At 35.3% G+C, this 13160-nt stretch overlaps 2 protein-coding genes across 4 annotated transcripts in view; one reads left to right on the top strand and one right to left on the bottom strand.

The window, feature by feature from the left end:
* The window catches only part of tmem205 (transmembrane protein 205), a 74459-nt gene extending 73896 nt beyond the window's left edge, over positions 1-563 (bottom strand). The window contains exons 1-2 of one of the 2 annotated variants that reach the window (XM_062037086.1): positions 518-563; positions 96-187 (exon numbers count right to left, since the gene is read on the bottom strand). The gene's annotated coding sequence lies outside the window, so the exon portion shown is untranslated. The remainder of the gene's footprint in view (positions 1-95; positions 188-517) is intronic. The other variant, XM_062037087.1, reaches the window with a different exon arrangement.
* Positions 564-4799: 4236 nt separating this feature from the next.
* On the top strand, positions 4800-10255 carry LOC133642727 (uncharacterized). 2 transcript variants are annotated; one of them, XM_062037083.1, is made up of 4 exons: positions 4800-5163; positions 8627-8758; positions 8836-8906; positions 9966-10255. In XM_062037083.1, the coding sequence occupies exons 1-4, from the start codon at positions 4832-4834 to the stop codon at positions 10046-10048; spliced, it is 618 nt and encodes a 205-aa protein (XP_061893067.1). In that variant the 5' UTR covers positions 4800-4831; the 3' UTR covers positions 10049-10255. The 2 variants fall into 2 exon arrangements, with proteins under 2 accessions (XP_061893067.1, XP_061893066.1); XM_062037082.1 differs by having other exon boundaries at positions 4802-5205.
* Positions 10256-13160: the final 2905 nt, after the last annotated feature.

The following is a 13160-nucleotide window of genomic DNA, read 5'->3' as shown; positions in this document are numbered from 1 at the left end:
TGTTTACATTTCCGACTGCCATACAAGAGTAAAGACAATTTAACCAATGCAAAAAAAAGTTCTACATGAAACTGAAATAAAGTAAAACAACTTACTGCTTTGACTGTTGTCTCTGGACTTCTCCTTGATGACAGTTTGACATTAAGACTTTGGTCAATGTTTTAGACATTCTTCGACTCTGTAGGTCCTGTAAGTTTGAAAATATACAGTATGCATCATATTTGTATTACATATTATTACAATTGCTATATATATATATATATATATATATATATATATATATATATATATATATATATATATATATATATATATATATATATATATATATATATATATATATATATATATATATATATATATATATATATATATATATATATAAACCTTACAGGCTTAGATGTTTCTACTATTTGCTGTTCCAAAGTGTCGAAAAACATTTTTTTGTACACATATACCCTGTCAAAAATAATATTTAGTATTTTCCAAGTCTTTGTTAAATATAAATATTTCCTACCTTTGTTTCTGTGTCCCAAAAAAATCCTCTGCTACATGCTCGACTGGGGAGGTTTTTGTATGGGTATGTGTCACTGTGGTTATACTACGGGGTGGCACAGTGTTACACACCATAACAAAAACCTTTCACTATTCAAGCGGTGTGCACGCCCTCTGATGCACATTGTTGCCTCTAAAAGGTTGATACGTATTTTCGTGGGGGCAGTAAGGGAACAAAAACGTAAACAAATTAAACTGCTTAAGTCCTGTGTAGAATGCTATAATGTTGTTTTTTTTAAAATCACAACTATTATTAATGTATTTGCAAATTTACTGGTACAATCTGGTTACTTTCTGTTGTAACTTCATTGACTAATTACATTTTTCCTCACAATTATAAAAACAATACATAGAATGGATGTCTGACAAAAGCTAACAATTAAATATCTAAATTAATGTATTATTTAATTTTAGTAAATAACATATTTTTGAGCAATATACTTGTATAGAGTTATACTTGTATAGAGCTTTTCTACCTTCAAGGTGCTCAAAGCGCTTTGACACTATTTCCACATTCACCCATTCACTCACCTTCACACTCACCTTCACACACTGATGGCAAGAGCTGCCATACAAGGCGCTAACCACGACCCATCAGGAGCAAGGGTGAAGTGTCTTGCTCAAGGACACAACGGACGTGACTAGGTTGGAAGAAGCAGGGGATCGAACCAAGAGCCCTCCGGTTGCTGGCACCGCCACTCTCCCAACCGCGCCAAGCCGTCCCCTAATATTTTCGAGTAAAAGAAATTTGGAGGTGCAAAATAAGTGAAAACAACTATTGGCTTTGATTTAAAGTCCTAAAGTCCTGTACACAACAACAAAACAACTGAAAAAAATATTTTGTAATAAAAAATATTGATCTCATCACTGTAGTATTGACTGTATACTGATACTACAGTAGACTTGGTATCATTACAGTCAATATTCGTATCAATTGGCCCCCGGCCCTTGTGTACATTCAAGAGATCTACCTTAGCATTGCTTCTTGTATGAAGTCCTAAACTCCTGGAAACAATAACAAAAGAATGACATAATTTCTTTTTTTATAATAGTAAAAAATATCGATCTAATCATTGTAGTATCAACCATATACCAATACTATACTTGGCACTGTTTCTGTCGAATATTTGTATCAGTCTGCCCACCCCTGTTTACATTAAAAGCTCTAGCTTAGTGATTAGCATGGCTTATTGTGTCCTCCTTTGGTGTTTAGTGCAGCATGTTAAACTGTTCCTCATCCTCTAGTCCTCCAGTGATAATGTCACGTTAAAGAATGTTAATGTTATTGTTGCTTATTTTCTTGCCATGGAGGCTAGGATTAGTTCGCCACTATCTCACTTGCAAAGACATTGTCACGGTGCGGCCTCGAACCCACAATTCTCCTGCAGCAAGATCCACCAACACTCAGGCTGGCAGTATGCCAGGACACGCCCCCGCACGCACCGGGCGCTTCACGCCCACTCAATGCCGCTACTGCAGACTATCGGCTATAAGCGCACCTGACAATAATCAGGGAGACAGCATAAAGACCAGTCGACCCTTGGAATCAACGCTGGAACGTCGTTAACTCATCGTAGTAAGCATTTACGTCTCTGGCTCCTGCATTCGTTCTCCTCGTCCTCCTTGTTCCCTCGTCTCATGTTCCTTGTTTCTCCCGCAGTACCCGTCTTGTCCCGTGTGCTCGATCTCTGTGCCTCGACCTCCCTCCGGATTTTGGACTGCCTTCCTCAAACCTCGACCCTTGCCCGGACACGGACCTTGTCGCTTCTCTCCTGCCCTCGACCACCTGCCTGCTCACGGACATCCTTTTTGCCTCGCTCTCTTGGCCTGCCGAAAGATTCATCCATCACCCACGTACAACATCGTCTGGTATTATTCACATGGTTAAAATCACACACAGTCCTGCAACAAACACAGAGTAGCATACACCTCCCACTCACTCATCAAAGGTTACACTAAACCCGGTAACCTGACTTTCTTCGTGGTGTCGTCCCCCTCCAACCCTCACGTACATAACAGACATTGCGTTGAGGAAACGGTCATTCGCTTGTCGTTGTCAAATATGCGTGACATGACTAGAATGTGTCATTATCACAATAACACAATAGTATTAAAAACTCTATCGTCGACTAAATTTACATCATTTATATCAGGGGTCCCCAAACTTTTTGACTCGGGGGCCGCATTGGGTTAAAAAAATGTTGCCGGGGGCCAGGCTGTGTGTATATATATACACTACCGTTCAAAAGTTTGGGGTCACCCAAACAATTTTGTGGAATAGCCTTCATTTCTAAGAACAAGAATAGACTGTCGAGTTTCAGATGAAAGTTCTCTTTTTCTGGCCATTTTGAGCATTTAATTAACCCCACAAATGTGATGCTCCAGAAACTCAATTTGCTCAAAGGAAGGTCAGTTTTGTAGCTTCTGTAACGAGCTAAACTGTTTTCAGATGTGTGAACATGATTGCACAAGGGTTTTCTAATCATCAATTAGCCTTCTGAGCCAATGAGCAAACACATTGTACCATTAGAACACTGGAGTGATAGTTGCTGGAAATGGGCCTCTATACACCTATGTAGATATTGCACCAAAAACCAGACATTTGCAGCTAGAATAGTCATTTACCACATTAGCAATGTATAGAGTGTATTTCTTTAAAGTTAAGACTAGTTTAAAGTGCTTTTCCTTCAAAAATAAGGACATTTCAATGTGACCCCAAACTTTTGAACGGTAGATGGGAAAATTTATTTTTAGACAATATGATTTGCCTGAGCGACTAGGAGACACCAAGAGTAACAAGCGGTAGAAAATGGATTATAAAGGAAAGATTTTAAAAAAAAATTGTTTTTACTTATGACTTCCTGTGGGCCGGATTTTGGATGCTGGGGGGCCGGATCCGGCCCGCGGGCCGTAGTTTGGGGACCCCTGATTTATATCATATATCTAAATATATTTCCAAAACTGCAAGCACTAATTTTAAAAGATAAAATAAAACTGATATAATATACCATAGTTGCAACATTTCTTTGTTTTAGTCAAATGAAACAAAGCAGTAACTGTTTTAAAAAAGTCTGAATTACTGTCATTTCTTTTGATCTGCTTGTCTCTAACAGTTGAAATATTTCACAGACACGTTAACGAAACTGCAGAACTAAATAAGTCTGAACAGCTCGGCAACATTTCTGCAAACCTCCTGCCCCGGGTTTAAGACTGACTTGTGTTTTAGGCCTTTTTTAAAAAGGTAATGCTAATGATGGTAACAATGTAAACAGCCAACATGCTAACAACAGATGTGGTACATTGTAATATAATGGAAGCATCTTTTGATTCAATCGATGGTTGCTAAATTGCAAAATGACCATGTGATATGCAAAATGCTAATTGGCTAAGGCTAGCATCTATAGAATGTACCAGAAGTGCAGTACCTGGACAAGTGGAAGGAGAGAGCTGATTGGAGGAGACACAAGGATCACAGCAAGACACGGGTGTACTAATGATGGAACAAGGTGTAGAGCATGTAACAATGAGCACATGGACAACAAAGACAGCAGGAAACAAGGTAAATAAGGGTTATATATAGTGTGAATTGAGTGAGCAAATAAATTAGCTGCATCCACTCCAAATTTTTTTAGATCTTTATAAAGATCTGAAAAAATTTGGGAATGTCCGGCGGGCCAGATTGAAAAGCTTAACGGGCCTTAATTTGCCAAGGTCTGTTCTATATGTTATAGTTATTTGAATGACTCTTACCATAATATGTTACGTTAACATACCAGGCACGTTCTCAGTTGGTTATTTATGCATCATATAACGTACACTTATTCAGCCTGTTGTTCACTATTCTTTATTTATTCTAAATTGCCTTTCAAATGTCTATTCTTGGTGTTGGGTTTTATGAAATAAATTTCCCCCAAAAATGTGACTTATACTCCAGTGCGACTTATATATGTTTTTTTTCCTTCTTTATTATGCATTTTCGGCCGGTGCGACTTATACTCCGAAAAATACGGTAAATATTTTGCATTCTATTTTAGTTACTTTGAATTTACAACCCCCTGGCGCTGTTTTGGTACTGTTTTGTACTGTTTTTGTACTTACTTTGATTATTATTTTCAACTATTTGTAAATGTTGAAATTTATAAATAAAGGTTTATTTAAAAAAAAAAAAAGAAAGTACTCACCTTGACCCAGCACACTCCAGTACAGTAGGTGGCGCTGTAAAACCCAACAACGGTGGTCGCGACCGGCCGTGAAAACGAAGTAAACAAAAACAAACATGAAGTCGAAGGAGTTGTCCGTAGACCTCCGAGACAGAATTGTCTCGAAGCACAAATCCGGGGAAGGCTACAGAAAAATATCCGCTGCCTTGAATGTCCCAATGAGCACAGTGGCCTCCATCATCCGTAAATGGAAGAAGTTCGGAACCACCGTCAGTCTTCCGAGAGCTGGCCGGCCGTCTAAGCTGAGCGACCGGGGGAGAGGGACCCTCGTCGGGGAGGTGCCCAAGGACCCCATGGTCGCTCTGTCAGACCTCCAGCACTCCTCCGAGGAGAGAGGAGAACCTTCCAGTAGGACAAGCATCTCTGCAGCAATCCACACATCAGGCCTGTATGGCACAGCGGCCAGACGGAAACCATTTCTTAGTAAAAAGTACATCTAACGTAACGTTAGCATTTTCCATTATTCGCTACGGAGTACGTTGTTCGTATCCGGCATTTCAAGTGAAAAATAACGTCAAGCCAAATAAATATCATACTCATATTATTGAACAAAATAAGCTAAAATGTAACTACAATAGTTTTTTGTTGTTGTTTTTTTTACCAAAAAAACAACACGCCATTACGTCAGTGCTTACGTTAGTCAGTGCTTGGTTCTCGCGATGTTACCTGCGAGAGTCACGTGATCGCTGTCATTTTCGGTTGCCGGACATAAACAGTGCACACTATTTAATAGGGCTGTGAATCTTAGGGTGTCCCGCGATTCGATTCAATATCGATTTTTTTTTCCAATTCAACACGATTCTCGATTCAAAAACGATTTTTTTTACCCGATTCAAAACGATTCTCTATTCATTCAATACATAGGATTTCAGCAGGATCTACCCCAGTCTGCTGACATGCAAGCAGAGTAGTAGATTTTTGTAAAAAGCTTTTATAATTGTAAAGGACAATGTTTTGTCAACTGATTGCAATAATGTAAATTTGTTTGAACTATTAAATGAACCAAAAATATGACTTATTTTATCTTTGTGAAAATATTGGACACAGTGTGTTGTCAAGCTTATGAGATGCGATGCAAGTGTAAGCCACTGTGACACTATTGTTCTTTTTATTTTTATAAATGTCTAATGATAATGTCAATGAGGGATTTTTAATCACTGCTATGTTGAAATTGTAACTAATATTGATACTGTTGTTGATAATATTCATTTTTGTTTCACTACTTTTGGTTTGTTCTGTGTCGTGTTTGTGTCTCCTCTCAATTGCTCTGTTTATTGCAGTTCTGAGTGTTGCTGGGTCGGGTTTGGTTTTGGAATTGTATTGCATTGTTATGGCATTGCTGTGTATTGTTTTGTTGGATTGATTAATAAAAAAAAATTAAAAAATAGATTTTTAAAAAATGAGAATCGATTCTGAATCGCACAACGTGAGAATCGCGATTCAAATTCAAATCGATTTTTCCCCACACCCCTACTATTTAATGTAAACACACATCTACTACTACTGTGAAGTATGTCATGATGAAGGAGATAAAAATAGCAATTACATCTAGTTTGTATCCATATATACTCTGTAATTAGCTATACTGTTCATATATACAGTCGTGGTCAAAAGTTGACATACACCTGTAAAGAACATAATGTCATGGCTGTCTTGAGTTTCCAATCATTTCTACAACTCTTATTTTTTTGTGATTGGAGCACATACTTGTTGGTCACAAAAAACATTCATGAAGTTTGGTTATTTTATGAATTTATTATATAAAGACAGAATAAGATCACATGGACAGTCATAAGTGTTTACATTTTGCTTTATATTTGTTATTTTACTTATATTTTGCCTGGTTTTGTATTTTTTTTGTATCATCCCGTGAGGTGTATATTACTTTTTTTTTTGTTCGGTTTGTACTTCATGAAGTTTTGCACTTGTTGTGTTTTTTTGTGTGTTTTTTGTTTGTTTTCATTATATTTGGATGTAATTGTTGGTTTATATGATATCCATTAAGTAGGACTACGTATTATGTTGAAGGGGGCAGGAAAATATAAGATTTTTCTTCATCCTGCTCCTTCTCAGGCATTGGTGTGTAAATGTATAATTGAATAATTGAGGTATAATTGTCTATCGATCAAAGATGCACATCAATGAAGGAGATAAATAAAAAAATGAAATGAAAATGAAATGAAATATGGATGTACTGAAAATGTGAGCAAATCTGCTGGGTCAAAAGTATACATACAGCAATGTTAATATTTGCTTACATGTCCCTTGGTAAGTTTCACTGCAATAAGGCACTTTTGGTAGCCATCCACAAGCTTCTGCTTGAATTTTTGACCACTCCTCTTGACAAAATTGGTGCAGTTCAGCTAAATGTGTTTGTTTTCTGACATGGACTTGTTTCTTCAGCATTGTCCACACGTTTAAGTCAGGACTTTGGGAAGGCCATTCTAAATCCTTCATTCTAGCCTGATTTAGCCATTCCTTTACCACTTTTGACGTGTGTTTGGGGTCATTGTCCTGTTGGAACACCCAACTGCACCCAAGACCCAACCTCCGGGCTGATGATTTTAGGTTGTCCTGAAGAATTTGGAGGTAATCCTCCTTTTTCATCTTCCCATTTACTCTCTGTAAAGCACCAGTTCCATTGGCAGCAAAACAGGCCCAGAGCATAATACTACCACCACCATGCTTGACGTCATGGTGTTCCTGGGATTAAAGGCCTCACCTTTTCTCCTCCAAACATATTGCTGGGTATTGTGGCCAAACAGCTACATTTTTGTTTCATCTGACATCACATGGACAAAGATAAGACCTTCTGGAGGAAAGTTCTGTGGTCAGATGTAACAAAAATTGAGCTGTTTGGCCACAATACCCAGCAATATGTTTGGAGGAGAAAAAGTGAGACCTTTAATCCCAGGAACACCATCCCTACCGTCAAGCATTTACCACCCAAAAGTGGTAAAGGAATGGCTAAATCAGGCGAGAATTAAGATTTTAGAATGGCCTTCCCAAAGTCCTGATTTAAATGTGTGGACAATGCTGAAGAAACAAGTCCATGTCAGAAAACCAACAAATTTAGCTGAACTGCACCAATTTTGTCAAGAGGAGTGGTCAAAAATTCAAGCAGAAGCTTGTGGATGGCTACCAAAAGCGCCTTATTGCAGTGAAACTTACCAAGTAAGCAAACATTAACATTTGTATGTATACTTTTGACCCAGCAGATTTGCTCACATTTTCAGTAGAGCCATAATAAATTCATAAAAGAACCAAACTTCATGAATGTTTTTTGTGACCAACAAGTATGTGCTCCAATCACTCTATCACAAAAAAATAAGAGTTGTAGAAATGATTGGAGACTCAAGACAGCCATGACATTATGTTCTTTACAAGTGTAAGTCAACTTTTGACCATGACTGTATATGAATATTATACACAATGCACTTCTGGATTAGATGTTAAACCCAATTTCTTACCCCGTATGTGTACTGTCAATAAATTGTACCCTAATTCTATAACAGTCAAGATTATTGGTGACAACATTTTAAAATTGTAGTTCTCAGTGGTGTCACAACATGATTGGTTAGTTTTTGTGATATAACTAAAATATATTCCAAACCGCAATGCTGTCTGCTGTGTTTTATATGTAGATTATTTTTATATTCTGCTATATTTACCTGCTTAGATTACACCAAAAGCTTCACACACACACACACGAATGGAGTGAGCCTTTCCTCATGCATATTTTTATTTGTCACTTCTGCGATCTGCATGATATCAATTTGTGTCTCGTATCGGAGCGTCGTTATGAATGTATGAAATATTCCAATTCATGTGCTCTCTTTGTGTTTTTCCAGCTCCAAGACTAAACAAATGGTTCACCAAAAGTCCAGGAGAAAGTCTACCCCGAAGAAAAAAATGACGGGCAACGTGGACACCCAGTTCACGTGCCCTTTTTGTAACCACAAGAAGTCATGTGACGTGAAAATGTGAGCTGAACTCAAAATGCTGTGAAAACATGACGAAATGCATTCTTAACTAATGAGGAAGTACTGTTTGTTTTCAGGGATAGAACTCAAAACGTAGGAATTATATCATGCAGCGTTTGCTTGGAGGAGTTCCTGACTCCTATAACATGTATCCTTTTGCGGTGTTGCATTCTATATCTGTTATATAAACACATATATACATTTATATACACGCATACATACAAAATACAAAAATATATATATATATAAATATATACAGTATGTATGTGTGTATATACACATATATACATATAAATATATACATATAAGTATAAATATTGATATATATATACACACATTTATATATAAACAAATATATATATACACTTGTATATATACATACATACATATATATATATATACACATACATATAAATACATACATACATACATATATACTTATACATACATATATACGTATACATACATATACAGTATATGCATTCATACATACTGTATATACGTATACATACATATATATGTATTCATACATATATACTGTATGTATTCATACATATACTGTATATGTATTCATACATATATATGTATACATATATACATACATACATGAATACGTATTCATACATATGTGTATACATATATAAATACTGTACATATACATATACAGTATATATTCACATATATATATACATATATATACATTTTAACATATATATATATATATATCCATATTAACATATATACTGTATATACATATTAACATACATATATATATATATTAACATATATATATAATTAATATAATATATATTATTTATATATATATAATATAGTATATAATATAATATATATATAATATAGTATATATTATATATATATATATATATATAATATATATATATAAAATAAATATATATTATATTATATATATTATATTATATATATATAATATATATATATATAATATATATTATATATATAAAAATATATTTATTATATATATATACATATATTATAAATATAATATATATTATATATATATATATTTATATATATATAATATATATATTATATATATAAAAATTTATATATAATATATATTTTAAAATATATATATATATATTATTTATATATATACATATATGTATATATATATATATATATAATGTATTTTTTTTGGCATTTTTTCTTAAGTTTTTGGATACAGATTTGTCAGAGCCAGCGGATGTTTACAGTGACTGGATAGCAGCCTGGATAGCCGTCAACACGCCGATCTGTGACCAGCCGTGAATGTGTCACGCATACTTTCATTTTAGATTATGAGCATTCCAGCATATATTTTTCTAAAGTATGTTTCCTAATAATTGTTTTTTTTATGGAACATATTTGCAGTATTATACATTGTGATTAATACATCACAATATGCGATTTTCTGCTCTTTTTGACATCTGCTAGTGGGTTTTGGCCAAGTATGCACCAATAAAAGCAAAAAATCACGACGTTCTGTAATTTGTCATTTGTGTTCTAAAGGGATTTTTTTTCTGCATTTAAAACACTTTCCTTGCAGTCTACATTGGTGTTGTTCACCTTTTTTTTAAACCTAGGGACATTGTTTTTCCTTAGAAACATCCTGAGGCACACCACTAGCAGAACATGCTAATAAAAATGAAACTATATTGACAATATTAATTCGGACTTGTTCTCATCAAATACAACATTATTAAAACATGCATCACTCATTCTCTTGTCTCAAAGTAGGCCTACAGAGCAATTTGCTACCTGCTGCCACCTACTGATATGGAAGAGTATTACATGCTTACGCTGCCCATCTGTACAACACACACAATAAACAACAACGGCACATTTGCGGATTATAATTATTGGTTTGCAAGAAGTATTTTTTAGACAATTACCATGCGTCTATTTGTTTGTAAATGTAGTCAACTTCCTATTTTGACAGAAAAAATACATGTACTGTATGCAACTTCATATATATTAAACTTAATCTGATATTGCACCAAATATTATAATAATAATAGATTTTATTTGTAGAAATCACTTTACATTGAGCAAACAACCTCAAAGTGCTACAGTGTATTGGAAAAAAATAAAAACTAGAACAGCCTAATAGCTAGAACTAGTATGCATATATCTATAAAAAGGCTTTTTTAAAAAAGAAGGGTTTTTAAGCCTTTTTTAAAAGCATCCACAGTCTGTGGTGCCCTCAGGTGGTCAGGGAGATATACATTATCACTCATTCCAAAGATCAAAATAAGTACTTAAATGTGTTGCTTTCTTCATGATTTTGAAGCAACTTATCAATCCAATTGTATGACGTAAAAATAATTTTTCGGTAAAAATCTTGGAATTTTACCGTAAAAACACGAAACAAAAAAAAAGTGTAATATTGTTTTTCCATTTGCAGTTATACACCGTAGAAACAACAACCGTAGATTTTACAGTAAAACAGTGGTACTGTTTTCCCGTAGACATTTGCAGTGTATATTGTAAAAAACATGGTACATTTTATGGTAAAATTTCGGCAGCTGAACTTTACTCTAAAATGTACATGTTTTTCTTACAGTGTACGTAAAAATATATAACGATAAATAATAAAAGTGTAATGAAGCAATTTAAAATGTGTATATTAGTCACTGTTACAAGTGGCCCTCAATGAACACAAGTTTGACACCCACGCTCTAGTGGTACGCCAAAGAATCTACATGATGTTTTATTTTCCTATATTCAAACACATTGTTACTGTTCAAACTGTGTGTAAAGTTACAGTGGCCCAAAATATTGAATGCACTTGTTAAATAAAACCTCTGCCTTGTTTTTAATGAATACTTAGGCATACTATGCTACTACATTTTGATGTTGGACATTATGGTGGTACTTGGTGGGGAAAAAAGTTTGAGAACTGCTCTACCATATATGGACGTAACCAACTACTAAAACGTCAACAATTTCGCAAATTGCAGACGGCTCGTTTCACGGAAATATGAAGAAGCTTATCCACTACGGTGTCGGCACGGATTACAAAGGTGGACGCACGCAATTTTTCAGGACTTATGCAGATCCCAAATACAGATCAGCAGGTAAGAAAAGTTGCTTTTGCATAATATTGCGAAACAAAACGCCAGATAATATGTCTTACCTTATACACACATACCATAATGATACTCTTATGTTGAAGCACAGTATGTCTGACTATGGTAGCCGTAATGCTCCAACAATCCATCAAGCGGTGCGGCTTCATAGCTTACCAAAGTCGTGCTAAAACATTTTGACAGATTTTAGAGCGCCGTGTGTAATGTTCTATATTCTCAATGGAACATATAAAATGTTGGTGTTGTTTACTTGAGTCATATTGCAGTCTACACGTATCTCTTATGTGTGACTGCCATCATATTGCAGTCTACACGTATCTCTTATGTGTGACTGCCATCTACTGGTCAAACGTATCATTGCATAATTTGTACCAAATAAAATAGCTTTGAGGTCCGTAAGCACAACCAAAATTATTCCGTACATTAGACGCACCGGTTTATAAGGCGCACTGTTGGGTTTAGAGAAAATGAAAGGATTTTAAGTGCGCCTTATAGTCTGAAAAATATGGTACACAAAACCAGGTACCAATAGGTAGGAAAAGTTGCTTTTGCATAATATTGCGAAACAAAACGGCAGATAATATGTCTTATCTTATACACACACCATAATAATACTCGTATGTTGAAGCACAGTACGTCTGACTATGGTAGCTGTAATGCTCCGACAATCCATCAAGCGGTGCGGCTTCATAGCTTACCAAAGTTGTGCTAAAACATTTTGACAGATTTTTGAGCGCCGTGTGTAATGTTCTATATTTTCAATTGAACATATAAAATGTTGGTGTTGTTTACTTGAGTCATATTGCAGTCTACACATATCTCTTATGTGTGACTGCCATCATATTGCAGTCTACACGTATATCTTATGTGTGACTGCCATCATATTGCAGTCTACACGTATCAACATGCAGTCTACATGTATCTCTTATGCGTGACTGCCATCATATTACAGTCTACACGTATCTCGTATGTGTGACTGCCATCATATTGCAGTCTACACATATCTCTTATGTGTGACTGCCATCATATTGCAGTCTACACGTATCTACATGCAGTCTACATGTATCTCTTATGCGTGACTGCCATCATAGTGCAGTCTACACGTATCTCTTATGTGTGACTGCCATCATATTGCAGTCTACACGTTTCTCTTATGTGTGACTGCCATCATATTGCAGTCTACACGTTTCTCTTATGTGTGACTGCCATCATATTGCAGTCTACACGTATCTCTTATGTGTGACTGCCATCATATTGCAGTCTACACGTATCTCTTATGTGTGACTGCCATC

This window comes from Entelurus aequoreus, linkage group LG25 (genome assembly GCF_033978785.1).
Source record: "Entelurus aequoreus isolate RoL-2023_Sb linkage group LG25, RoL_Eaeq_v1.1, whole genome shotgun sequence".
Lineage (NCBI taxonomy): Eukaryota > Metazoa > Chordata > Actinopteri > Syngnathiformes > Syngnathidae > Entelurus > Entelurus aequoreus.
This window is presented reverse-complemented; position numbering and strand designations above follow the sequence as displayed.

What these genes read in the sequence shown, in the direction of transcription:
- LOC133642727 (XM_062037082.1), top strand. Translation starts at nt 4,832, where the DNA reads ATGAAGTCGAAGGAGTTGTCCGTAGACCTCCGAGACAGAATTGTCTCG. An exon ending in AAACCATTTCTTAGTAAAAA is followed by an intron (nt 5,206 to 8,626) that starts GTACATCTAACG and finishes GTGTTTTTCCAG; the next exon opens with CTCCAAGACTAAACAAATGG. An exon ending in GTTCCTGACTCCTATAACAT is followed by an intron (nt 8,907 to 9,965) that starts GTATCCTTTTGC and finishes TTTTGGATACAG; the next exon opens with ATTTGTCAGAGCCAGCGGAT.